Source organism: Opisthocomus hoazin, chromosome 18, assembly GCF_030867145.1.
Source record: "Opisthocomus hoazin isolate bOpiHoa1 chromosome 18, bOpiHoa1.hap1, whole genome shotgun sequence".
NCBI classification, from domain to species: domain Eukaryota; kingdom Metazoa; phylum Chordata; class Aves; order Opisthocomiformes; family Opisthocomidae; genus Opisthocomus; species Opisthocomus hoazin.
The window spans coordinates 613251-639927 of record NC_134431.1 but is presented as its reverse complement, the minus strand read 5'-3'; the positions used below and the strand labels follow the sequence as shown (position 1 = coordinate 639927).

Here is a 26677-nt window from a genome sequence, read left to right as displayed (position 1 = left end):
CTCCACAAAAATCTTTCAAAGAAGAGTTTTTAAAGGCATTTTTAAATGCAGTTTTAAGAAATAGGTATCAATGGTTGAGCTCTTTTATGATCACAGCTTATGATTATGGTAACAGCTTAAAAGCTGTGGGTAAAAATATTTACCAGTGATGGATATCGAAACTTACAGGAAAGCAAAGCCACACTGAAGTGCCACCACACCGCATGGCTTGGTTTCCAAGAGCAAGAGCGGTACCAATACGGTTTGATAAGAAACTTAATTGCAAGCTGAATAAATCTGCATTTTAAACTTATTTTCAGCAAATACCTCTCTCCTTCAGCTACAGCAACCCATTCTGTACCTCTGAGAACCCACTCACTGCCAAGTCTCCCTGCCACGGGGCGTCATTCTGCTCGAACAGGTTTCCACTAGGCATATTCTGTCCGCACATTAACTTTCACCAGTGAAGAACGGACAGAAAAGCCAACCTTAGACAAGCAGACTGGCAAAAAACCCCATAAGCCCTCTCCCAAAACTCACTGCAAATAACCCTCAGCTGCTCTCTCAGCTCAGGGCTTCGGAGAGCAAGCCTCCAGACCAGAGGTACACCAAGTCACGAGGATCTACACTGTAAAACTAAAGAACTGAATTTCTCTTTTCTCCCAAGCCTGTGACTCGGCACAGGAACGGTCACAGTTCAAGCTGGATTTTTCTACTCTGTAGCATTTGGCCACGCCGTGTACGGATTTGCTCATTATGGTGCACCCTTATCCAAGCAGGAAGGCGGATGCTCTTGCTGGTGACACCACCGGAGCCAGACAGCTGTACCCCGCAAAGCAGGGGGTGACAATTCAGCACCCTAGGACGAAGGCAGCGTTTCCTCCAGAAGCGTAAGATCTACGGCAAAGGGAGTCCCCTCAAGATGAGCTGCCGAAAGGCAGGCTGGGGAACCAGCACTGTCACAGGATTTTTGAATCTGCCAAGTCCCACTAACAACCTGGTGCTGAACAGACAGAAGACAGGACAGCCCACCACCTGAGCAGGGCTGGGCCAATTGTCACCTCCCAAGGCACAAGCAGATCCAGTTCTCCACTCTGCAGTTCTGCAGCAGGAGGTGATCTCTTTCTACCCTCTTTGTTACAAAGGGGAAAGGTATCCAAGATACCCCAGAGAAAAAACTACCTCAGATGCGTGAGAATTATACAAAAATTACAGTATTTCATATTAACCTGGGGAAGCGTTTGAAAAGATAATGTATTTTCACATTCCTGTCTCCTTGCAATCCAAGAAAAAAAACCCAAACCCCTGGCTTAACCACACAAGCTGCAGGAACCCCTGGTTCTGTACAACACTCTAAGACCAAACAACCACACGTTAATTAATTGCAGAGCACTTTGAAATGCATCCTCCAGCTCATGCTGCTGCAGTAATAAAACAAGCACCCAGTCCAACATGGCTCAGTGCTGACTCCACGCTCTAAAAAATGCCTGAGACATATTTCAAAGAGATCTGTCGAGTTTCTGGGGGAGTATGATGGGAAATGCTGAACTGGTACACTGCGCCATCGTGGCTGCTGTAAATACACTGGACTGTTGCTTAACAAATGTCCAGCCTGGGGACAAGAGCCCTCAAGCAGAAAAGGGCGTTTCAATTCTCAATAACCAAAGCCCACCCCTGCTGCCTTGTAGTTTTAGTTCAGTTATTTGCTGTCGAATCAAGGCACTGCGCGCAGATAAAGCTCTGAAGAAGGTGATGCCTTCACATTAGAAATACACTATCATTTTCTAAGCTAAGAACACTATTTCCAAGACGAGATGGAAGGGGAAAAGCAGGTACAACACCTACACAAAGGGCAATGAGGTTGTTTAATATCCTGGGATATTTGCAATCTGCCAACTACCAGCAACAAAACCTCTTGTTTCTAAGTCTGGTTACGCAGTGACCAGACAGACCGGCCTCCCAGCCGAGCAAAGCTATGACAAATGGTTCACAGCGGGGCTGAGAACTAATGGCCCAAGCCCCTACACCGCCACTGGAAGCTTAGTGGCAAGATTCTCCTCGAACGTGCAACCTAATATGGCAGATGCATCCTCTGTAGCGTAAAAAAACCCCAAAACCCAAAACCAGACACATGCAGGAATCCATGAGAAAGGTTAGGAGGCATTCAGCTAGCTCAACAACCCCATCCAGAACCAGACAGCAGAGCCACGCGTACCTAACAAGCCATCCTGAGCTTCACCTTCAGCCACCAGGCTTTTCAGGGCATGCATCGCCTGAGCCACAGAGCACACACATCAGCAGACAGAGTACAAGAGGAGCACTGTTTTTTCTCGTGTCCAAACAGAACACTTGCTGACAGAGACATCTCTTTGGTGGCATGACTTTCACCCGAACAGGACCATAATCACCCTTCGAGAAGAGGCCAGGGCACACAAAACTTTGCCTCTCACCTTTGCTAGTCCAGACAGCAGCTCCAGTGCAGCCAGGGAGATACTCATGTCCTGCCTCCACTGCGAGTTGAGCCTTTGGGTTACCAGGTGAATACTGCGTATCAGCAGTCCAGCAGCTGTATCTGTATTAAGAGCTAGGATATAACCCCAATACCACATGCCACAGAGAGGGAAAATAACTAAGCGTTAGTGACAATAAGCAAGGCACAGGCACAACCACAGCAGCCACAACACAGACTTAAAATAAAATTATACACACCCCAGAATCTCAAAATAGGGCTGGTCACCTTTGCACAGGCTAACTCCCTTCTACACACCACCAGACACTGTACAAATACATTCAGACTAGCTTATCTCAATTGTAAAAGTTTTTTTTTTAAAGACGTTTTGGATAATCCCTGTAAAATCAGACCATTTTGTTTTCAGTTTTCTATTGTGTGAAGCACCCAGTTTCAAATTCTTTTCATAAATTTCATACACCCTTACCTTCTGTGCACAGGAAATAAAAAAATAAAATAGAATTAATATATTACAAAAATATCTTTCAAGTTACATCACTGTTTAAAGACTCCGTAAGTCAAATATTTAAAATTTTTTTTTTAACATTACAAAGGGATCTTTTTGCACGGACTTGTCAATGAGAACCCATACAAATTAAACACACAATTCAAATGGTGTGCTGAAAACTAGCAGTTTAATAATGTCAATCAAACAAATCCTGTAGAGAGAAAGCACCAACATATTTATATGAATGCCTAGAACATACTGAACTCTTTCCTGCTAATACCCCTCCTCTCCTTAGTTATAGAACTAGAGGAAAAAAAAATTTTCGTTGGCAAGAACAGAGTTGTCAGCCTAGGCTACAATACCAAGGTGAGCTCACTTCTATTTGGTCAACACCAGTTAAACTGAAGACCACCAAAGGAGCAAGTTAAATGCCAGGACCCCACCGTTCGGCCAGCTGACCACACACAGATTTAGTAGAACATGGACTTTATTACAAAGATTCAAAAATGCATGATACAAGACATAGCAAACTAATGTTAAGAAATACTTGTTATAACAAACATCACAAGCATTCTGCTTACTTGCTGTATAAAAACAGGAGTCCCCCAAAATGCTCTTTAAATATAGCTTAAGAGAAGGTGCTGCAAAAGCCAGGTAAGCATTTGGAATGCTACCGAAATGACTGAAGCAATTAGTTTGCACTCGGTGTACATTTGTCCCATTATTGTTCATGAAAACCAAGTGTCTTGAAAACACGCTGAAGTAAAACAGTTTGCAAACACCTCCTTTTTCATAAGCTTTTACATTCGTATTTTAAAAATATTCACAGAGTCCCTTAGTAGGATTAAAACCCACCCAACTCAAGGGCACATACGAGCACAAACTGGCAACAAACAAAGGGGCTATCCACCCTGGGTTCAACACACCCATGCACATTAATGTATTAGCCAGAATTAGGCACAGGAAAAAAAACCTGCAAAAAACATCACTCTGGCATCTGATGGCAGAGGTTGGTTGGTTGGTTTGTTTTCCAGACGAGCTATGCTTACCATAATCCCTCAGCAGGGCTTGTGCTGGCCGTTCACTGTCTGGTGTCGTGGGCTCCGTGCTGCCTCCGCTTGCAGTGCTGATGCCACTGTTAGTACGACTGTGGCTCTTGAAGAGGTTATTTTCACCACCATTCTGCAAATTCAAAGTCAGTTCTGAGTGATAAGCAGATTTTTCTGAGTAGAGTTCCCTATACCAGAGGATGTGCTCAGATATAATGGAGAAAAAAAGCTATTCCAGCCTCAGGATGCTAACCGACCACCGCACAACAGCGGACAAAGCCAGCAATGCATTCCTTCGGAAGTGGGAACTTTGTAAACAAAAAATACTTACCGTTTCCATCTGACAGCCAATGGCTTCTAACAGTGCCGAATCTTGAACAATATTTAACATTGCACCTGAAGAATCAGATATAAGAAGTTAACTAAAGACCACGGTAGAATACTCCCTGCTAAAATCTATACAGAAGCACTGAAGGTCTAACAGACAGCATCGCCATCCTGTTTTATAAAAACTCTTTCACAAAACACAGGATTTGCTTCAGGCTTAACCACTTGAAGCAGATGAGAACCGAGACAGAGAGTACTTTCAGCTACTTTAAAAATGCTTTGAACATAGGTTTTTCAAATTCCTCAGCTGACAAGGATTTTGATTTCAGCGAAGGAATGGAATTGTTCCTTGCCTCCCATCAGATTGTGCTCATTCAAAAACTCAGGTTATATTTAAGGATATCTACTGATTCTGTGGACAAAATAACAGTGCTTGTTAGATAACTAAGAGAGCTAACACGAGCTGCGTAGTCCGAAGCCACCTCAAAGGCTATACAGTGCTGACCTCGGCCACGTTCTCGCCGGGCACGAAGAGGCTCCCATCCCCAGGCTCAGCCATTAGGAGCCACAAGGCAGCTGGGGACCAACAGACAAAAACGTGTTTTCAAGTCTTACTGCCCCAGCAGCACAGACAGCAGCCTGCCAGAAGCTGAAGTGAACGTCTGGTCCTTTCAGCACCCCTTAAGACATCAGCACCAGTGACCACTCTTGTTCTCTTGCTGATCAGTGACCAGTGAAATGAACCCCAAGCAGCCACAACACAAGGAGTTGTTTTCATAAAGACATCTCCGCCCCTGATCCACAAAAAAAACACCCACAACAAAACCAAGGCTAATATTTGCATCATTGATAATTTATGGGTTTGTAAATTAAAAACTGCTTTCATTTCAATTTGGCTAAAATATACATCGAATTTCCTAAATCGGAAGGCCAGTGCATAATCTGAGGTGGGACACACCAAAAGTGTCTCTACCTGGAAGTCATCCCCAGCCTCTCACTTTCTGTGCTTTATTTTCCACCAGTGCCCAAAATACCATACGGAAAAAGCCAAAGCTCTAAGTACAGGGGCAGCCAACCCTACTGCATCCAAACCAGCCAGCAGGTTCTTACCTCTTCCATCTTGGCAGAGACAACTAACTACGCAGCAGTGTAACACACTGTTAAAGTGAAATTGCCGATGCATTCAGGGTGCCTAAGGTCAGCTAGCATCAACAGCCGTTACCTGCTCGGCAGCATGACCCCCAGGCAATGAGGAAAGAAGGAATAAGGACACAGACCTAACGCCGACATGCTCAGTAGCATCAATTTTCATTTTCTGCCCCACCCTCAGCAACGAGTGTTTAGGAAAACACCACTTGCTATATGAAGGGAAACGCACCACTTGCTGTCAAAAATTTAGTGAGCAGCTGGAAACACTGATTTTCTTGAGAAGCTGGTGGCACATGTGAGCATCTCTGGCTAAACTGGAGATTTATGAATCCTCTCTCCAACCAAAGCCAGGAGGAAACAACTTCACATACAGAACCAGGAGTTCAACAACAGGAACGGAGGGGACATGGACTGGTATGGACTATCATGGAAACAGCAATGAGAAAAGCCATTGAAGGCACAGCATCCACCCAGCCGGGCGCAGACACCAGCGCGCGGCAGAGGCATGCAGGAGCATCCTGCGCAGCTGCCAAGGAAGTGCAACCCCCTGCGCACCCATGCTCTGGGGTCTCGCCTGGAGGATCGCTTGGATACCACACATCTCCTCATCTCTTCACCAGCAGCGGCTGCAAACCGTTCCTGTCAGTCATGCTGCCCTAGGCTTCCACTAGTACAGGAACTATCTTGACCACGGCAAGGAAACTTTACGGAAGTCTGTGCAGACTGGATTTGCCTCCCATCACTTGATGGCTCACGCCATTTTCTTTCCCTCCCCTACTAACCAGTTAGGCTCTCTGTCTTCCAGAACAAGGCAGACATCTCCCACCGCAATGCCAGTCTGTTTCCTTTTTAAACAGACAGAGGGAAAGTGGCACTGTAATTACTGAAGGGCAAGAACACCATTATGTGGAAAAAGGCACTTGTAAGTAAAGAGAGAAAAATAAGGTGGGGAGGAGAATGAGAGGCAAGTACATTTTTTACTGGTCTGAAAATACATCTAACTTGCGCTAAACAAACGCTGCCAGACTGCCAGTGCTGGACCACCAGTCACCCAGGATTTCCATTTCTTTCTAGGTTTAATCATGTCAAAAAATAAAATGTTCTCTGTAACCCACTAGTCAAGAATCCTTCCCAATATTAAAGCAACATTTTTTCCTGTTCCCATTCCTAGTTACAACTGACTTTTCCTGCTAGAATGCGCTTTATTTCCGCCTCTACTTTTCAAGTACAATTCCACATTTGTAAAGAGAAAGAGATTATTTTAACAAAAATGTGAGGCTTTTCAAGATATTGTCATAGTATGAGGGAGATTATACAGATGACAACCTGGCAGGAATTTCATCTTTTTTCTTACAAAGCAATAAATGAGTAACAAAACATATTATTCCAGTACAGATTCAGGCAGACATTTTTATAACACAGTTAATAAACATAAAAGTTGAAATAACCTAGTATCATTTGAGTGTTGTTGGGATCTGTTTCCGTCTGCAAAGCTCCTATAAGTATATTCACAAGCCTCAGCTTCAAGGAAAGGAAGGTTACTGGCTTATCATATGTGGAGCTGTCATCGTTGCTGAATTTCCCTTCCAGGACAACCTGAAGGAAAAATACATTTATTTCAGGATCAGTCAGAGATCACACCAGCATGGTGTTGGTTTCGAAAGACAACCACCACAGCACACAGTAAGACTGTACTAACAGCTGTCAGTAGCACTGTTACAGACTCGCTAGCAGAGCTTCAGTGGCAAACAGAACACCAACTAAATCCCACGAGTCATCCCAATCCCAAAACAATCAGCAGAACAAAAAAGGAAATGCAAAACAAAGTGGTGAGTTTACTACCTCAGACTTTATGGTTCCAAAGTGATGAGGGAGAGGCAACAGAGACAGCAAGATGTTAATTGAAGCTCTTCTTAGCTCTGTGGGGTTTACATAGATTTTAAACTTTGAGAGTTCTCTGAAAATCAAAGCATCATATAGTTAATCAACTTCTCACAGGAATTTGAAGCCAAATTAATTAAGTTAAAATTAAATATACAGCCACTCAGTGGTCTTACATAATTTGCAGTATACAACGTAGCTGCTTCTTTCTAGGCTCAGGATTTTTTATTTTTTTATTTGAACAGCAGCAATAACAGAAGGAATCCATGCAGAAACCAGCACTTGCTAAAGGTTCTGCACTCCACATAGGAGCAACGAGCTGTTGGAAGCTTTATTCATGTCTTGCATCTTCAAAGCAGGAAGTTTCAGTCAGAGCCTCTACTGGCTAATTACAACTCCAACCCACCCTGGATTATTGTAGAGCCACAGAACATGCTCGTCTGCACACGGCATAAAACACAAGCTGCTTGGCAACTAGATCAGCTTTTGTCAGTAGCCATCAGCAAATTCTGCCACTTCTAAAGACCTATCCAAAAGAAGCAGTGGCTTAGATTTATGCCCAGAAGATAAATAATATTTTATGCGTAACTTCAAAATGAAACGCAGTACCAAGACATAAAACATATGTTGAGGGTGGCATGCAGAGCAGCATCACGTTCCTCAAATTACTTAGCAAAACATCCTGAAATCTGCAAAGCTCTGACAAGTGAGGTTGTGTCTTCTGGTTTAAGAACCTACTCCATTTTCACCAGCCTCTCTAAAATTATCAATTTTTCTATTTAATGATGTGTAAGATTACTCTCTTAATGAATTCACTGCAGCAACGGCCACTAATGAATATCCTGTAAAATTTTACTTAAAAATCAGTAGGCTTTAAATATATTTCAACTAAATCACTCCTTTTCCCTATTCTTACACATGCTGCTTTCCATCAGTGAATATGTAGATAACACAACTCACATATTTCATTTAAAATAAGCACTACTACTGCTTCAAAGAAAATTGCATTAAATAAAATGAAAAATTAGAGCTTACGAGCACCACTGTTATCACTTATCTAACGCGTTCACAGTATGGGGCTCACATTACAGAATTCCTTCAGCGAAAACCACTCAGAAATGGCAGAAACCCCAGAAGATAAACAATTCCCCACATTTCTGATGATATTTATATGGAAACAGCAATTTACCTGTCAGGTAAAATAGTTTCAAGAGCTGAAATGAAATATGGAACCACGACATCAATTCCTTTCAGGTCACAGCAGAACAAAGGAGGGGAGTTTAAAATAACACTGGCAAGAACCGGGTGGCAAATGAAATCTGCTATCTGCAAACCCTGAATTAAAAGCATGTAAAATCTGACAAAGAAAGATAAGATTAAATTCTGTGCACATAAAAAGCATAAGCACCCCACATGAACAAGAACGTGCAGCCACTATTTGATCTTTTCTATATAAAACAATGTTTTAAAATCAGAGCCAGGAAACATTGATCTGAGCATTCCCCCCAGGCTCCTTCAGCACAGGCAAACGCACGCACCGCTAACAACCCCCCTCACGGACTGCACATATTTCACGTGAAAAGCCCGCACAGCAGAGTCTGGCTGCAGCCTCTGACTCGCCGCGGGACGTGCCCTGGGAGCTGCGAAAGCACAGCCCAGCCGCTCACCGGCAGTGCTCGGACCACGTGCTCTCCCTCTACTCCCTTCCCCACGTAAGGATGGGAACGAGACCTTGATTTTAACTCCCCAGCACAAGAAAAACACCGTGAAATCTTTTGAGGGGGACAGGACAGGACGTGCTGATCAGCGATTTGGAGGATGAGACCAAACACATCCACCGTAACCAGTTCAAAAGAAAAAGCAGGGGGGCAGGAACCTAGCTGGCCTTCATCCTAAAGCAGTTAGTTCTTTTGCAGTTTCTTGTTAGAGAATACTTCTATCCTCCTTATTTTATCTCTTTAAAAGGCCTGCAAACACAGAGGAAACTCACTGACTGGGTAAGAGAAACACGAGCCATCTATACACAAAACACTACAACATGCAAGAAATAAAATGGCTCAGTCTTCCAGGGAGTCCTGATGCCACCTGGGACAAACGTACCCACACAGTTGGAGAGAGACAGGATTTAAAGTCGGCTCTCTGCCTCTAGCCTTTGCTGTTTTACTTTTTAACAAAAATTTGGAAAAAAGGTATACTGTGATAGGCAAGATTGCCTTATTTCATTAGGAAAAAGACCTGTAAACAGAGGTAGTTCAGAACACAACTGTTCTGAATAATGGAATATTAGTGCACTTCTATATTTAAAGGGCACCCCCCAACCCTCAGATACATTCTATCCCAGGGTGGTGGTGTTTGACAACACAGGACCCCTCACGGTCTAATAAAGTGCACAAAGTCTCATGTTTGCACACTTCTTTTTTCCTTCTGAACAATATTCAGTGACAAATTAAAAAAAAACCAAGAATGCAAGAGACAAGAACGTATTATAAAGACAACGTTCCTTCCAATTGGGAGACACTTTCAGGGACTTCCCTTCAACTGGAACTTGAAGAAAACCCAGAGAAAACGAGCATCACCAGAAGAGGAAAGGAAATCACTGTTTGGTTTGGCCGGGGATCCCCACCTACAGCACCTGCAGGCTGACCACGTCTTCCGAACGGGCAGCACAGCGTTCGGACAGTCACGGAATGCTATTCACTGCGAATTCATTTGCACCATAAAGTTACACTAATAAATCAACTGGAAGATAGGTTAGTACCGGGATAGGTAAGCTGGTAATATCTCCTCCCCAGTCTTCTTGCTACAAAATATCCTACACAGTGTCCCGCACGCCTCTGCCCTTCCCGCTTCGTAGTTGTCTGGGAATTCACTGGCATCAAACATGGGGTTGGAAGCCACTGTGTCTGTGGACATTTGTGATCCTTTCCGGCGAAACTCCACACTAGCTTGAGTTGCTATAGCTGGGAAGAGAAAAAAAAAACACAGCATTTCACTGCTTTTGTTAACATATTTAATAGGCTCATGGGATCCTGGACACAAAGATCAAGTCAAATTTAGGAGTTATCATGAAGCTGTTAGTTCACTAGACTTGAGACAGTGCCTCTGTTTAGGAAGTGTTTATGGGCGTAACTAACTTTTTTCTTTATGAGCATGACAACAACTGACCTTCATATTCTACAGCCTGTCCCAACTTTCTGCTGGGAAGAGTACGCTTACACTCAGGACCAGTTCCTACCCTCTCTGGAGGACAAGGATCTTCCCTCACCTACTTCTCATCCCCAGAAAAGTGAAGTACTACCTTGCCTTCCTGCCTGAAAATACTAAAAAGGATTTAGATGGTGCCATTACTGTGACCTCCACACAAGTGCTTAATTTTCAACTGGCCAGCTAATGTCTTACGCTGCTCTGAACACCAAGCTGCTTTGATCCAGTTCTGTTGTATAAACTTACTTATTAAGAAAAAACAAAACAACAAAAAAAAAAAAACTAAGGACTCCTATCAGAAGAAGTAGTCTGCTGAAACCCACCCTCCTGATTTGGTCCCTCTCTCCTCACCTGACTACTGAAATTGCCAAATGAATTAGTGGTTAGACAGCCCCCAGAGAGCAGCTACAGGGGAGGCTGGCCCTCTCCTGCTCCCTGCCCCACACTACGCTCCTCAGCAGTCCCTCGGGAGCCTGCTGCTCCCCAAACGGGACGTGGTCCTGCCAAGCTTTGTGCTCCCTCCCTGCAGGACAGTTCAGCTGAACTCGGGTCCTTCTAGGGAGATTTCTGGGCCCCCTTTCACATCAGCGCCTCGTGCATACGATGCAGGAGGCTGTGTGCTTTGCTTTGCTGCCTTCATCCTTTCCTCCAGGATGGCAACCAAAAAAGATACCTTGAGAGCAATATGATTTTTTAAGATTTTTTTGATTACTAATGGCAGAAAGAGCACATTCTTTCTTATTTTTAGCCAAGACTATATTGATTTTCAAAAGTTTTATAAGCTACCAAATCAAGCAAAAGATAACGTGTGCTCCTAACAGCATCATGCCAATGTAGTTCCACCAGCAGCAGAGATCTTCCTCTGCCTCAAGCCTGGGGCACTGGGGAACATCATGTTCACAACCAGTCTTGCAAGCAAAGGCCCATTAACGCTTTGACAGCTGGAATGCTTGTTAATTTATGGATAAGGAGGTTTTTTGGTGGGTTTTTTTTTTAAAGGAAACATGCTAATGACAAGTGTCTACTCTTCTTTTTTTTGTCTTTAAATTCGTGGTTTAACCTGCTGTTACCTTACAAATTTTCCTGACACAAGCAGCAAATAAACACAAATCTTTATGCATCTTCCCATGAGCCATTTTTTGTCCTAAATAAGCTATCCAGCAATATATTGTAGTTGGAAAAAAACACTACATGCACAATGCATACAAATCAAACACTAGGTCTGTAAAATAAGCTTTAAGTAAAAAAAACATGGTTAGTGCAAAGTCCTGAAACTCATGACATGATCACAGACTAAAGTACAGAAAAGATGGGACTGATTCAGGCAGATTAATTTGCTTTTGCCAACAATCCTCCCCATTCAAAAACACACACAAAAAAATTACTTGTCTTTTTCAAGTAAAAGTGCAAAAGCTACAAGAGACAATGAGAATGAATTTACAAATAAAATGTGGATTATGGAGAAAGAAAAGCATGACCGCAATTAAGGAAAAGCTACTGGTTCCTACTTACAAGATTTATAAGAAAGAAGAATTTGGATAAAAGATGCTGCAAGATAATAGAAATAAAATGGAAACAAATCAAAGGACAGCAGTAGTTATAAAATACTTTTAAGATGGTGAAATCGTAATACACGTTAAGAAGCTTTTAGCTTTTTTAAAAAATAGATTAAAAGCTTTATGATATAGCAAGCTCGTTAAACACATAGGAAATTGGCATTCAGGTCCAAAATTATGGTTTTGAAAGTACCATGCAAAACAATGAACAAAAAGTTACAAAATACTGGTAAGATTCAGAGCCGTTCACATCAATGCACATCACTTCTTTACAGGGGTGCATTAACCCTTCCCAGCTCGCGTACAGCCCCCCGGGTCCCTCTGCGCATGGAGCGTACACCAGGCTGTCCTGAGGCTTCTGTGACTCGGGGTATGTCTTGCAGGGGGAAGGCCACTTACCTGCGGAGCCTCCTCACAGCAATACTCCTCCTTCCAAACCACGAGCTCCCGACCGTACTGCAGCTCCATCTTCCCTCACCCAAGTTGCTAACAACCCCTACCAGCAGCCAGCACGCCTCCCCTACCACCAGCTCAACCCACCATCTTCCAACGCAGAAACAAAGGGCAGAGCACCACCAGAAATATCAACCTGTCAGAAACAATCTCCAGAGAAAGAAGAGAGAAAAGACTGCAGCAGCCAGGCACCGGGAGGGAACACCACCGCCTCGCCAGAACTGCTTCTCTGAACATGCAGGGTCAGGGCAAGACCTGTGACCAAGCCTCCCAGCACCACCCAACAGGTCCCGAATCAGGGCTGCTTCTAGCTTGCTTCTAGATCCTCAGAAATAGTCTTTGGGACATTAATATTAAAGACAGTAAGGTCACAAGAGATGGGGGTAAAACCACACCCCAAGACTCGCCCCCACTGCCAACAGCGCCTGGGTGACAGCAGCAGCCCTCCTGGGTAAGGCTCCTTCCGCTGCTGTCAGACACCGCTGGCAGGCTGCTGATGGACCTCTTTAGGTACGAGGATCAAGAACGAGCCCTTCAGACTGGAAGATTCAGCTGCTGAAATGCGGGCACCAGGTATTCCCGCGTTTCTCCCAGCTCTCACAAGCTGCTGAAGACAGCAACCAGCCACAGCATGCACTCTGCGGCCATGCTTGCCTCACCAAAACACATCCTGCCGATGGAATTCCACTTGGCACACGCATCCCAGTGCTGTCATATTCAGGGTTAACTTCATAAAGGCTTCACAGGGAATTTCTTATGAAGGAATTCCCTCCAGTACCAATCACAGGGAGCTGTGCACGCCACACTAACTGCTAAATAAACACGCTGCAGCCATCTCACTGTAAAGACTACGCCAGCAGGATCCAGCTCCTTTCAAAGCAACTGCGTTTTCAAACAAATAATTTTTCCTCACTTGCCACAATACAGAGTAGTGTTCATTAGCAGCCTGCTATAAAGCCATAAAGCTGCACCATCAATGTCTCAGTGCAGAAACTAAAACCTGACACAGGACACTCAAGGCACAAAAGCACTGCACCAGCAATGGCAAGGTCGCCATTTTGCTTCAGAATCCAAACGACATATGACTATTTTAAAGCATGGGGCTCAACGAGCAAACAGGAAGACTGCTCTTCAGGTGATAAATCCCACCAGTGCTCAGCCATACACAGATGGCCTCCAGCTAATCTCATGGGAGAGAACAATTCTCTCTTCCCGAAGGGAGACAGATGAAATCACAGCACCCATAAACGCGAAATACGTACAATTATCCTGAATCGTGCAAGGGTTAGGACAAGAAGTTTACCAATGAAGATGACAGAAAACTGCACAACAGTGGGGCAGCAGTTATATTCCCAGAACCAGAGCAGAGACGAGGCTGGAAGGGACCTATGGAGATGAGGACAGACTGAGGGAGTTGGGGCTGTTCAGCCTGGAGAAGAGAAGGCTCCGGGGTGACCTCAGAGCAGCTGCCAGTGCCTGAAGGGGCCGACAGGAAGGATGGAGAGGGGCTTTTCACAAGGGGGTGTAGTGATGGGACAAGGGGGAACGGCTCTAAACTAACAGACGGCAGATTTAGATTAGATATTGGGAAGAAATTCTGCACCATTAGGGTGGTGAAACACTGGCCCAGGTTGCCCAGAGAAGCTGTGGCTGCCCCCTCCCTGGCAGTGTTCAAGGCCAGGCTGGATGGAGCTCTGAGCAACCTGGGCTGGTGGAATATGTCCCTGCTCATGGCAGGGAGGTTGGAACCAGAAGATCTTTAAGGTCTCTTCCAACCCAAACCATTCTATGATCCTATGACATAGTCAGTGCGCCCTTCTCCGCCCGCTAAAATGGGGTCAAGTAGAGCAAGGTTGGCTACCCTTCCACCCATCCAGATACTTGTTCAGCTCAGAACCTACAAAAAGCTGCACCACAGCTTTTTCCACCACAGTCATTTTTCTTGACTTCCTTTCTGGAGATTACAGAGTTCAAGCAGTAAGATACGTGAGGCTCCAGGACTAGAAGCGCCAGGTTAGATAGGTACTAATTCACATCGGCCTTGGTCAACTGCTTCTTACTTGCTAAAGCTCACCAAAAAGACTTGTGCTGCGAGACGGGAGAAGGACGATGTGCAAGCCCATGGGAATCATCAGGGTTCGTTGCACAGAACTGAAGGAAATTCTGAACTAGAACTTGAGAGCGCAGCTCATCCGCAGGGTTACTTGCTAGGCACTCGCATTTAGCTCACAAATACCTCTTTAGAAACATGTCATATGGGTTCTCATTGAGAACGTGTCACATGACAGAAGAGGAATAAGAAACATGCACTAGAAAATGCAGTGTTCCAGAAAGGTGTCCCAGGGCAGGGAATCTCTCTGCAGGACCAAGGAGTGATCTGTATCAAGATGTTCCACCTCTTTCTTTTTCAAAGAGCAATAAAACAGAGATTTGTATCAGAGAGCTATGACAGAATTCTTAACCGCGTGGCATTGAAACAAACGGAACATCAGAAGGGTTTAAAGCTGTTGAGATCTCACACAGCTGCAGTCCCAGACCTAAAAAAAACCCAGTGTGTGTGGGCCAGCGGAAGACAAAAATCAGCATCACTATGTAGTATTAAGCGCAGACACTTCCCAATCATAAAATATTGAAAGCATCCACCAAAATAATAGTGCTTCCCGAAGCTAACACAGATTACCAACAGCAGTCTCACATACGGTAAGAACACGCAAGCTAGCGTCAAAAGCGTTACTGTACCAGGCCAGGAAGCACAGCAGACGGACCGCGATATACAGGTACACAGCCAACCCGCAGGCAAAGAGAAGTCCTGTAATAGATTTATTTTTGTCCTCTTTCCCAAGAGTAGGGATTGTGGCGGCTAACTGTCCCCTCTCTGCCACCCTCTTCCCTCAAGCCACATCTATACTGGGTAGCACGAGCAGAGGCAGGTGGATGGGCCCAGCGTGCAGCCCTGACTGCTACTGATGGGCCCCACTTGTGTGACGGAGCCACACCACACCCCACAGCCCCCCTGACCCCTCATCGCTCCAGCACAGCACCTCTTGCCTTCCGCTGTTCCAGGGGGAAAAGACCTCACCTGGAGACAGCAGGCTGCACAGATCAGACTCCCAGAACACAAGCTTTTCAGTTTGGACTTCAACATGATTTCTCGTCAACAGAAACTGCAGGAGCCTAGCCCTTTACAAGTCTTGCTACGTTTTCCCACCCAAAGCAGAGGCTGAGCAAAAGGATTTCTTCAAAAGGATAAATCAAGCAATCTGACTTCGGTGCCTCTCTACAGAGTTTCAGCAGCATGGGGCCATCTTGGGTTCGCGCTCGCCTGACAGCCTGCCATGGCACTGCTGTGACCAGCACTTCACACAGCGGTAACACTGCTGGCATCCCGGAAGGGCAGCAAGCACCTGACTAAATTCAATAAGTTCATTCTGTCTTCCAAACAGTTAGAAAAGCAGGACATAAACCAGCCAGTTCTCTGGGTCTCCACCCAGGTATTTCGCTCAGACCCACTGCGTTTAGTAAGTGGCAGAAGACGCAACACGCGAAGACCGGTCTCAATGTGGACAGCTCTGAAGAGCACGGAGGAAGAACAGAATCAAGCGATTTCCAAATAGTTTTCAGGAAGGTAGTAAGTCCCTCTGTAAGGCTAGCAATATGACAGTTTTCTGCCTGCTGTTAGGGAACTTCAGATATTGCATTTTGCATAAAAGGCTCTGGAACCCCTCCAAGGAAGTCAGTCATTTTGATTTTGGATGACTGCGTACTTCTGCTACAAGCACAACACTCTGCTCACAGCTGACACTGTTGCATAAGCAGTATCTCAGCTGACATCCTTTTCAGGTTTAGCACTTCACTAAAATTGCTCAAGATACAGGTTATGTTAAAATTAAAATGACCCAATCAATTGCAAAAGCATCAAAGACAGAAATACCCTAGCTGCACATGCCACTGAACACACCCTCGGATTCCGCCTTGCTCCTTCCTAAGTGCAGCTATTCCTCTAGCAGTGTGTGATCGGCCTTTTACAGAGGGACTCGGACCTCCTACCACAGAAATCCACAGCTGAACGCTTTCAAAAACCAGGTGCTGCACACCTAAACATACCTTTAACAGATCCCAAATCCCAAAGCCGCTGCCTCCACACGGGGCTTTGTGACACAACAGACAATGAAGATCAGTTTATCTGCTGCTGTTAAGTCCCACGCTAAACACAACTTGCTACAACAAACCTCTTCATGCTGTTGTTCCTAGCTGGGGCAGTGAGCTCCTGCCAGATAGATCTCTTGGAAGAGTTTAGCAGACATCCAAAATACCACATGAAGAGCAGGAAAAACACAAGGAGCGAGAAAGTTTATTCTTTCCTGAATATTATCACCAAAAGGAAGAAGAGTGTTAAAAAGCCTCTCTGAGCAAACACTAATTCTGCTGCCATGTCTCAAAAGATCTAATCTCTAAAGCTGAGCAAAGCATTGGAGACAAAACAAATCCAGCAGTAAGGACTGAAGACAGCCAAGGTATCAAGCCATATAAGGAAACACGTAGCAACCATCACTGAAAGGCAGCAACTTCACTTGCTATTTTAAGGACTTCTGTTTTCACAACACTCTCCAAAAAAAAAACCAAGTACCACTTTGTGCAGTATCTGGAGTGATGTTTGACAACTTTTCAAACATTAAAGAGTCATTATAAAAAGTTGCTATTACTCAGAGATACACTCAAGGAGATTTCAAATTAGGAAGTGGACTCTCATCACATTATTTCCTTCACTTAAAATTTTCCCCACTAGCATAATTGGCGCTGCCATGCTTGTTAGAGCAAGGGAGTGTTTAATAGCAAAAAAGCTATTTTTAATAGTTTTAAATCCCCAAACGCCTGCTCAGCTAACAACAGGCACTGGCTCGGCTGGGAGGGGTTAATCACAACGTAGCACTTCAGATTTTATTCTTTCTTTTATTATGCATATGTTAATCTTGCAGGTAGGAAATGTCAATAAAACAAGGAAAAAAGTGTAGGTATGTTTTTTGCAGTAATATTTACCAGTCATGCTGCTGTCTCTGTTTATTCCATTATGAAGTTTACAGTGAACAAATGCTGCATCAAATAACCATGATCCAAAGAGGTTCAGGATGCTGTTAACCTTTGGCCTGCGAGGAGCTGGTAGTGGCCGTGGCTCAGAACTTGTCTGGTTTGGGCTAGAGAGTGGAGAAGTAGAGGAGGGTTGGTGCTGCACTTTTGAAGTATGTGCAGTAGTTACCTATTCAAATAGAAGAACAAATCAGCTCCTAGAAGCAAGTAAATTACTTCCTCTAACCAAGGAAACTATCAAAAGGGTCAGCTACTTAAACACAGAGTATGGAGTCTTACAGTGCTGGTTTTCATCGTTGCTTTATTCACAGTCACTGCCCGATGCCTCCGGTTATGGGGCGGCGTGGTGTTGATCGCGGTGTTCTGGGGCATGCTCAGCCTGTTCACGGGCGTGGGCGGTGCGCTGTCTGACCGGGGTCGGGAAATGCCTGCACATCAAGAAATAAAGCAAGCTGTCAGCAAGAATTCCAGAGGCTCATACACAGCAGCCCCGTTAGTAAGCATTTGGCCTTCTGTAAACAGAGCAGCTTTCCCTCCTGCACCCCGAAACAGCAGCAGTAAGAAAAACATCTCTCTCCTTTCACTACTCGCACAAATAAACGCACAAGCAAAAGAATACCCTGCTCGCATTTGATGAGCAAATAATTAAAGAACACCAAAGAACCCCACACCTTAAGAGTGGGGAAAACGGCACATGGGAGGACCAACTCCAGCAGCAGGCAGAGGGGAAGGGGCAAAGCCACCGTAACAGCTCTCCTGCCCAAATTCAGAGACCTCTCACCTCTGCCTTTCTCTCCCACCCACACCTCCCAAGGCCTCTTCTGAGACAGCTCTAAGACGTCTGGCCCTTCAAAGCCAACTTAGCTCACTAAATTACGATGAAATCCATCCCCAAGCAGTTTTCTGCTGGTTCTGAGCTGCATCAGCTTGCTGAACAGTCCAACACTAAGTCAGTACAAGAGGTGCGGTCAGAAAGCAGAGCAAGCTGTAATTTTTCTGGCAGCAGCAGGACATCAGATCAGTCTTCACCCAACTTCAGGGAAATACTCTTGGTGTATACAGGTACTCTTCCCAGCCAGAACCCGAAGCAACCAGCCCTCTGCAAAACTTCAGGTGACAAACACCACTTCTTCCCATTTTAAGGAATACCATCACCCTCACACCCCGTGTGTAAAATGAAGTGTGGAATTGCAGAGTGCTTGAAGATTTGACACAGATTTTTTTGACCACATTAATTAAAGCACACAAGTAGCTTGTGCAATATGTTACAGAACACCTGCATGCACTATGAAACGTACTGTTTTGGTGTACTTTCTTGGAAAAGGGGATGCAGTATTTTGCCAAACGCACACATCATGTAAGCACGTATCAGGGAGGGCGAGATAAAAGCCACGTGCGTTGGCACTTGGGGTAGGAGGCAGCGAGACCTCCGTCAGCCTTAGCTGAAGGGGTCCGTACCGCAGCTCTAAGGTCTGCCGCAGCACACGCCCATCCACACCTCCAGCTGCAATCTAATTTCACCCAGAGCTCCCCTGTGCCCACGTGCATCGCAGCCTGCAGTCTTCTTCTGAACTCCAGGCGGGCTATCATCACCCTAGGCGTTTCATCTTGCTACATGAGATCTTTAGAAGTCTGAAGTCTCCGATTCAACGTCCCATCAAAAGCTCACGGAGACAGCAAAGCTCCTGGCGAGCTTGCAGGAGAGCCTGGGCTGCCAGGGGCCCACAGCAGCCCTCCACAGCCGGCCAGGGTAGAAGACCTCAAGCCCAGACACCACCACGGACCCCACCACTGCACCCAGACAAGGAGCTGCAGGTGTCACCACTGTCACCCCAGGGGGAACGGAGTCCCAGGCAGCCAGATGCAGCCCATGAAAAAGACTACCACACCATGAGTGGGTCAAAAACTTCAGGTGAGAACCCCAGACTATTTTTAGGGTGCAAGACGAACTCACGATAACAGCTATCCCAGTAGAGGTGCACGCACTGGGCAAAGCAAACAGCTGCTCCGCTTCTTCCTCTGCCTCCACTGCAAGATGCCCCCCGCATGAGTACAATTTCATGCACTGAAAATTACTTACTAACCACTTTCACAAAAACCTTGGATATGGTATTTTTTTCCTCAATACTTACTGTATTTCATAGCTTTTTCAAAAACTTTTTAGTTCAGCTTAGACAGCCAGTAAAAGATGCTTCAGAGTAACACCTTCTACCAATGCTCAATTAGACTTTTTTTTTTTTTTAATTATTGTTTCAGTGCAGACTGCCAAATCCTATTATCATATGCAGGAAGACACCGTAATCAGGAGGTTGTTTTTGTAAGGTTAGGCCACGTATTGCCTATACGCAATCCTCCTCTAACAAACTATGATATTATGTGACAGCCTACTGAATATTTTAAATCTCACACCTGGTATTAGTAAGAAGCAATCATTAAAATTCCTTACAATTGGTGGCAAGACACCTGGAAGAACACAGTGGACACCACAGGTTTCAAGATTCAATATCACAGCTTAAGAAATATGACCATTTGCTCTTTTACATCACTTCATAACTTTTTAAACAAAGCTATTTCTACAAAAGTGAAATCTAAAGTGACAAACACATGTTTGCACTGGGGAATACAGTACCAATAAACTTTTTCCTTTCAATATTTTTACAGAAACACAGAATGTATTTCTAGTAAAAAGGATCTTATAATTCTGCGAGACAGGAGGATCTTGAAGTGCTTTGCTGAAAAGGACTAAACCATTGAGATTTTACCAACAGACAAACAACATGCAAAAGCTGACAGTCCAATTCTGCAGCCAGGTTTTTTTCTGAACACAGTTTCCGTATCTGCTCAAGTCTTCTGCAGACTCGCATCAGCTCACACCTCTGGCAGATGACAACATTAGTCTGCATACACTGAAGCAAAAAAGCAGTCGGAGACAGGCAGCTCTTCAGAGTTTACAACAGCACGTTATCTCTGAAGAATTTTGATAAGTCTGAAGCATGCTGAGAGTAATGCCTTAGATTCCAGGCGCTACTGTGCTACTTTAAACTTACCAGCCAGTGCTTACACCTACTTTACCTTCCAGTCAAACCTGAGCCACGCAGCTACCAGCTGACACAAAGAAAACCAGCTTTTCTTCTCAGCAGCACTAGCCACCCGCTAACCGTGAACTAAGGGCAACTGGCACTTGCAGGATAACGATCTGAAGATGACAGTCAAAATCCAGGACCTTCTAAAAACGGGCACCGCACACAGCTATTGCCACAAAGTTTCTAAACAAGGTGGTCAGTGCTCAAAACATGCTAAAAGCAACTTGCATTGTGGATTACACAAAAAGAAAAAAGACTTGTTTGGGGAAAGAGATGGCTGGTTTTATTTTACACTTCATATTTACTTATTTGTTTTGCATGTGAAACTAAGGCCCCCTACAACTTCACGCAGTCAAGTATTATTATTGTGTATACAGATGTTCATTTAAAAGTGACCTGGGTCCCTTCCCTATCAATTCCAGGACACGTTTGCTAAAATCATTATGACTTTATTTATGGAGAAGATAGACTGGAAGAGAATGAAGTAATGATTACGTTACTATTCCTAGCTATCCACAGGTAAAACAAAAGCATTACCTAGGAACGCATCCACTAAACAGCTGATCCCACGCATGGCACGAAAGAATATCTGAGGCAGATGTTTAAGGCAGGGGTACTGATTCAGTTCTTGAGTCATCCCACTCACATTCAGAAACTGCTCCTGAAATTTGGGGGTAGAGCTAATAATGGCTGGGTTACTCAAATCCACAGGATTACTGCACACAAAGAGAGCAAGATACATTTTAGTGAGTTTAAGAACAGCTGTTAGGATTTTTAAAATACTTCAAGATGCAATAGTTTAAGGTATTTAAATAACAACACAAAACAGCATCCAATATCCATATATCTTTAGCTGTTACTCCATCACAGCAAGGCAGGTTTCACTTCCTGCTTGTCTTTATTTCAAACGTTACCCAAATACACTGAATAATTTTATTACAACCCAATAAACCAGAGCATACACTCGATAGAATAATCCCACCGTTGCAGTAATATTAATAACCTCTGAGGTCTTCTGAACTCAGCTTAAGAGGTCCTTAGATTGTCAAAATTATTCTCAAAATGTAAGCTATGAACTAAGTATTGCCAGCAACCAGTGACACAACCGGGCACGGGTTGTAAAAGCTTGAGCAATTTCTCCTGACTGATACAAACCCTGTAACAGCAGTTCCAGGTTTGAGGAGTACAGTACTGGTGACATCACTATCACAAATGAAGAAAAAGAACAGATTTTGTTTTTTGGTTTTTTTTAGTTAGTTCAGAAGTAGATTTTTAACAGTATAACCTTCACCTAGCTTTAATGAGTACATAATGCTTATATAGAAAGGTTATTATTCTGGCTTTTCAGAACATTGATGCCATGCTGTCATGGTTTAACCCGACAGCCAGTAACTGAGCCCTAGACAGCCGCTCGCTCACCCCTTCCCCCCCTCCCCCGCCAGGGGATAGGGAGGACAAACGGACAAAAGGTAAAACTTGTGGATTGTTTCATGAGACAAAGGAAATACTAATACTAAAAAACAATAATGGTAACGTACAACTTTTTTTTCTCACTGCCCGACAACCAGCTGCGTAGCCAGTCCCCAAGCAGTGATGGCAGAACACAGAACTCAGATTTTGCAGAACTCCCAAAAAAAAGACCGAACCCACAGAAAAGTCCAAACTCCCAACTCATGGAAAAGAGAGGATTCCTCGCCCCCGGCCAATCCTCACCGATAAACTGAGCATGCTGTCCACCGTGTGGAATATTTCCATGGCCAGCTCGGGCTGGCTGTCTGGCTGTGCCCCCTCCCAGCTCCTGCACAGCTGCTCATCAGCTGAACGTGAGACTGGAGAAAGTCCTTGATTTCTTAGCAAGAACTAAACCATCAGTGTTATCAACATTCTTCTCATACTAAAGCCAAAACACAGCAGCTACTGGGAGGAAAATTAACTCTGTTCCAGCCAAAACCAGGACACATGCCATTCCCAAGAAGCTCTGAAGCCAAGCATCCCACTTGGTTCTGCTGTGTATTTAAGAAACAGTAACATGGATGTTAAAATTAACTGTATAGCCTTCTTCATAGAAATAGAGATGCACCCATTTTAAAAATAATCTCTCATAGGTTAAATTTAACACCCTGGAGAATAAATGGAAGCAGTATACATCTCTCAGAGCTATTGTTCTGCTTTTCCTGTTTGCTATCTCAGAAACTAAACTGTACTAAAGTCTTGTTTTTCAGATCCTCCAAAATGCCAAAGAGCTAAAAACTTTTTGATTAAATGAACTAGTTTACAATACGAAAGAGTCAAAGAGTTCAAAGTTGAAAAACCCACTCACAACCTTGCCGTGGACCGCTGCAGGGCACTGGCACAACAAGTCTCCTGCACTTTATTCTGTTTCGGTGCTTAATCTTAGCAATCTCCAGAGAAATTTTTCATTTGTCATGCAAATTTCTAGAAATGATGCAAGAATATGAACAAGGGATGGCTGTAATTACAATACCTCAGCATATGTAAAAAGCGAAACCAAGTTTGTGCAACGCATTCATTATCCATTTCGGGAGGAATCAGACCAGCATCTTCATCGGGAATTTTAAATGGAGGAAATGAAGGTCCATATGTAAAACGCAGCAGTCTAAAAAGCAAGTCAGACAGATCTGTCATTCAGTTAATACTCCTCAAAAACTTTACAGCGCATCGGAGCCTCAAAGGTATCGGCAATCCACAGGTGAGCCCACAAGCACCAACACAACATCCCAAGTTTTTCTAGAGATCCCTATTTTATACAGTCATTTAGCCCTCTTCAAGCTTTGAAGGGTCCATGCCTCGCAGCCTGACCGAGGGCCCAACCAAACCAAAGAACTCCTGTGCCCTAACAACCCACAGCCGCTCTCCTGTCTGTTTAGCCAGGGGGGTTACCAGCTAACACAGGCACAACTGAAAAGATTTTACTTAGGGGGGAGATCGGTGAGGGGGATCGGAGGAGGGAGAAGGAATTTAAGCCCCTGTCCTCAGGGCTCTTTCACTGAAGTGTCCAATGACATCAGCAAGTCACATTAGGTTACAAGTCTAACTCTAAATGCCAAGTCACTGATGACTCCTAGTTTACACCAGCACACTGAGCAACACTTGATGCCACCCTACCAGCAGCACGGGATTTGCAGTCTGCAGAGTACCAAGCTCTTCCAAGAAGATGCACTACATTTTGCGGAAGCTGGGAGTTGCAGAACAGTGAAGAGCAAACCCACAGAGGGCTTCACAGCAGAGCAATATCATGAGGATAATGGCTTAGAGAAATGGAGATCTTTCTCCAGCAGTGCTATAGCTAGCTGGTGAGACACCAATAAGCTTCACTGAGCCACTGCTGTCCGATTTGACTGCTGCTTCATTCCCGACTCTGCAAACTTATAGATCAATTGCCCTGATCAACATAATCTTGGTGGTTTTTAAAGGGATGGAAGAGATCCAAGTTGCACCTTTTCAATATCCTCGCATTCCCAGAAATACGGGTTTTTTTGTCTTGCCCTAAGCTAAACTCACTTTTAGCACCATTTCTTGCTTCAGTTATCATGCCCTTACATCTAAGCTAAGAGCTGCCTGCAACGGACAAGAAACGTCCCCCTCATCATTGCCCAGTTAGAAAGACATACAATTTTAAAGAGATAAAGTCAATACAACTAGGAGAAATGGGAGGAGAGCAGAAGCCTTCAGCTAACTTCTAAATCAAGAGCTAAATAGGCTGAGTTACCACGTTCCACTTCCCCCAGCACCAGGCACTACAGTAACCTGCAGCCAACTAACACAAAATACACACAAATTGTGTTTGGGTTCACAGGCTATCATAGCAACGACTTCGACAGAAAAGCAAGCCAGCTTTAGGACAAGGTCTTCTCCAAGTCCAAACCAGAAATACACACACCTATAGCAGGCAGTAGCTGCTGGCCAGTACAGCCCCCGATGCCCCAGCACCTATTCACACTTAGTGCCCCAGAGGCATCACCCACAGTAAGATTTCCTCTGACAAACCCACAAAAGTCTGGGCACAGCCCATGCGGAGTCCTGTCCCACATCTCTGTTCCGCAGCAGACTGTGCTACTTCACAGCTCTCCCCTTACGAGCAGCAAGAAATCATTTTTTCAAGAAGCATGGCCAAGCCACAGCTGAAAACTGGGACATTTTCAAGAATGACTGAAAACAGAAATAAATTGCAATCCGCACATCCAAGACAGTTAAAATAGATTTAAAGCACCCTAGATGGGTAAAAGAATTGGTTTGGCAACGCAAGTCATCCCGCTACGAAGCCACAGCCATGGATACAGATCAACGCTGCCTGTGTGTCCAGATTTCCAAATATCATTTTCCATATGGTTTTAAGTTGAGACGGTTACTCTCAGCTTATTGCCAACAACCCAGTTCTGAAAACTGTTCACTAAAACAACACTTTAACCGTTGGAAGCTGGAGCCTCAGTGAAGTATTAGAAGTGGAGCTTAAAATACCACTGGACTTAAAGTTAGCCTCAGAGGAGTTCAGCTTCCTATGCACTAGGTGCAAAACAACATCACTGACAGCAGACTGGAACATCACAGAAAACCCGCAGATTACTACGCATCAACAGACCTCAGACTGTTAGCCAACAGTGGAAGATAAAGTGTGGGCACAGCGCATGGAGCAGAACACCAACGCATGTTTTGAGACAGAGCTGTTCTTTTCAGATCAGTGAATCATAAAATATTTTCTGTTATGCAACGCTACATCTAATGAGCTAAAAATAGCTAGAGAAATAGCGTGGGAAATACGCAGAACTTGTATTGCAGCTTCATTTCCCACAGGTTTAACAAGTAGCTGCATAACCTGGAAAAAAAAATTCTATCCACACTTGGAATTTTGGCAGGTAATTCAAAAGCAAAAGTTTTCAGAGTTAAAATAAATCCTTGCAGAAAAGCATACTATTAAATTTTTCACAGTGCAGCAATTTTAATACTTCTTTGAACTTTCACAGAAATGGTTACTGATGTCTCAGGAGAGTTGGGAAGAGGAGACTCAGACCCCTGCTCCTCACCCATTAGTCTCCTCCTTTCCTCCAAGAGGCTGAGATCTGTCCTGCAAAGACCTCACACTATAAAGACCCCCGTATCAAGGGTACCGAGACTCCCCTCGCTGCTCAGGGCCTCGCACGGCCGTCTAACCTCTCTGTTCCCACGCCCGGCGAGGCTTGGTACAGCTCTCCTCCGATGCTCCCCGGCGGAGAGGGCCACTGCTCGGCAGAGCCTGCAGCCTGCCTCTGGCCCTTCGCACCCCGACTGCCAGGGCACAGGCGCCAGGCAGCTACAGCACGGCTCCAGCCCCACGGGGCAGGAGAGGCAGAGCCCAAGAGTCACCTCAAACACAGCAACACGCAGAAGTAACAAGCACCTAACAATTCTGGTGGTGACTGCCATGAAACTACAGACTGCAATGCCGCAAAACACTCCTGACTCATGCTTCACGGGACGTGATGAAAAGTCACAGTGACGGAGACTGACACACACACACTGCACAGTGCCAAGCATCAGCGAGATGCTGAGCGTACACACCGATTCAGATCTTCACTTGCAGAACAAAGCCACACACAGACAGCAAAAGCCAAGGATACCAGCAAGATCTCTCACTTTGTTTTGCTCATTCACTTTTGGCTTGCCGTGCATTCCACAAATACGCAACTCCAGAGAAAAACACGTACAACCACGACCACCCCGCACACGCCTGTTTATTTCCGTGGGGTTTCTCCTACCTGGAGGTAAGGGCACAGATGACCTTGCTCCACTGCTCCACTACGGCAGGGTGATGTCGCCAGTTGGCCACCATCTCTTTGGCAGTTTTCCAGTAAGGTGGTGTTGGGAAGCACCGCGTACAAGCCAGTAACCACACCTCGAACAGCACGCCAATTAATTTTTCAGCCAGATTCTCAGCAATGCCACCTTGTAACAGAAAC

General features: G+C 44.7%; 1 protein-coding gene across 4 annotated transcripts in view; it reads right to left on the bottom strand.

Annotated features, from left to right (window-relative positions):
• RALGAPB (Ral GTPase activating protein non-catalytic subunit beta) overlaps nt 1–26677 on the bottom strand; it is a 67117-nt gene that overhangs the window by 28154 nt on the left and 12286 nt on the right. The window contains exons 5-17 of one of the 4 annotated variants that reach the window (XM_075438921.1): nt 26477–26663; nt 23209–23340; nt 21261–21439; nt 17920–18068; nt 17593–17809; nt 12059–12094; nt 10101–10302; nt 8532–8699; nt 7304–7418; nt 6910–7057; nt 4317–4381; nt 3986–4118; nt 2430–2563 (exon numbers count right to left, since the gene is read on the bottom strand). In XM_075438921.1, the coding sequence (XP_075295036.1) occupies nt 2430–2563; nt 3986–4118; nt 4317–4381; nt 6910–7057; nt 7304–7418; nt 8532–8699; nt 10101–10302; nt 12059–12094; nt 17593–17809; nt 17920–18068; nt 21261–21439; nt 23209–23340; nt 26477–26663 (1865 nt within the window). The remainder of the gene's footprint in view (nt 1–2429; nt 2564–3985; nt 4119–4316; nt 4382–6909; nt 7058–7303; nt 7419–8531; nt 8700–10100; nt 10303–12058; nt 12095–17592; nt 17810–17919; nt 18069–21260; nt 21440–23208; nt 23341–26476; nt 26664–26677) is intronic. The other 3 variants (XM_075438923.1, XM_075438924.1, XM_075438925.1) reach the window with 3 other exon arrangements.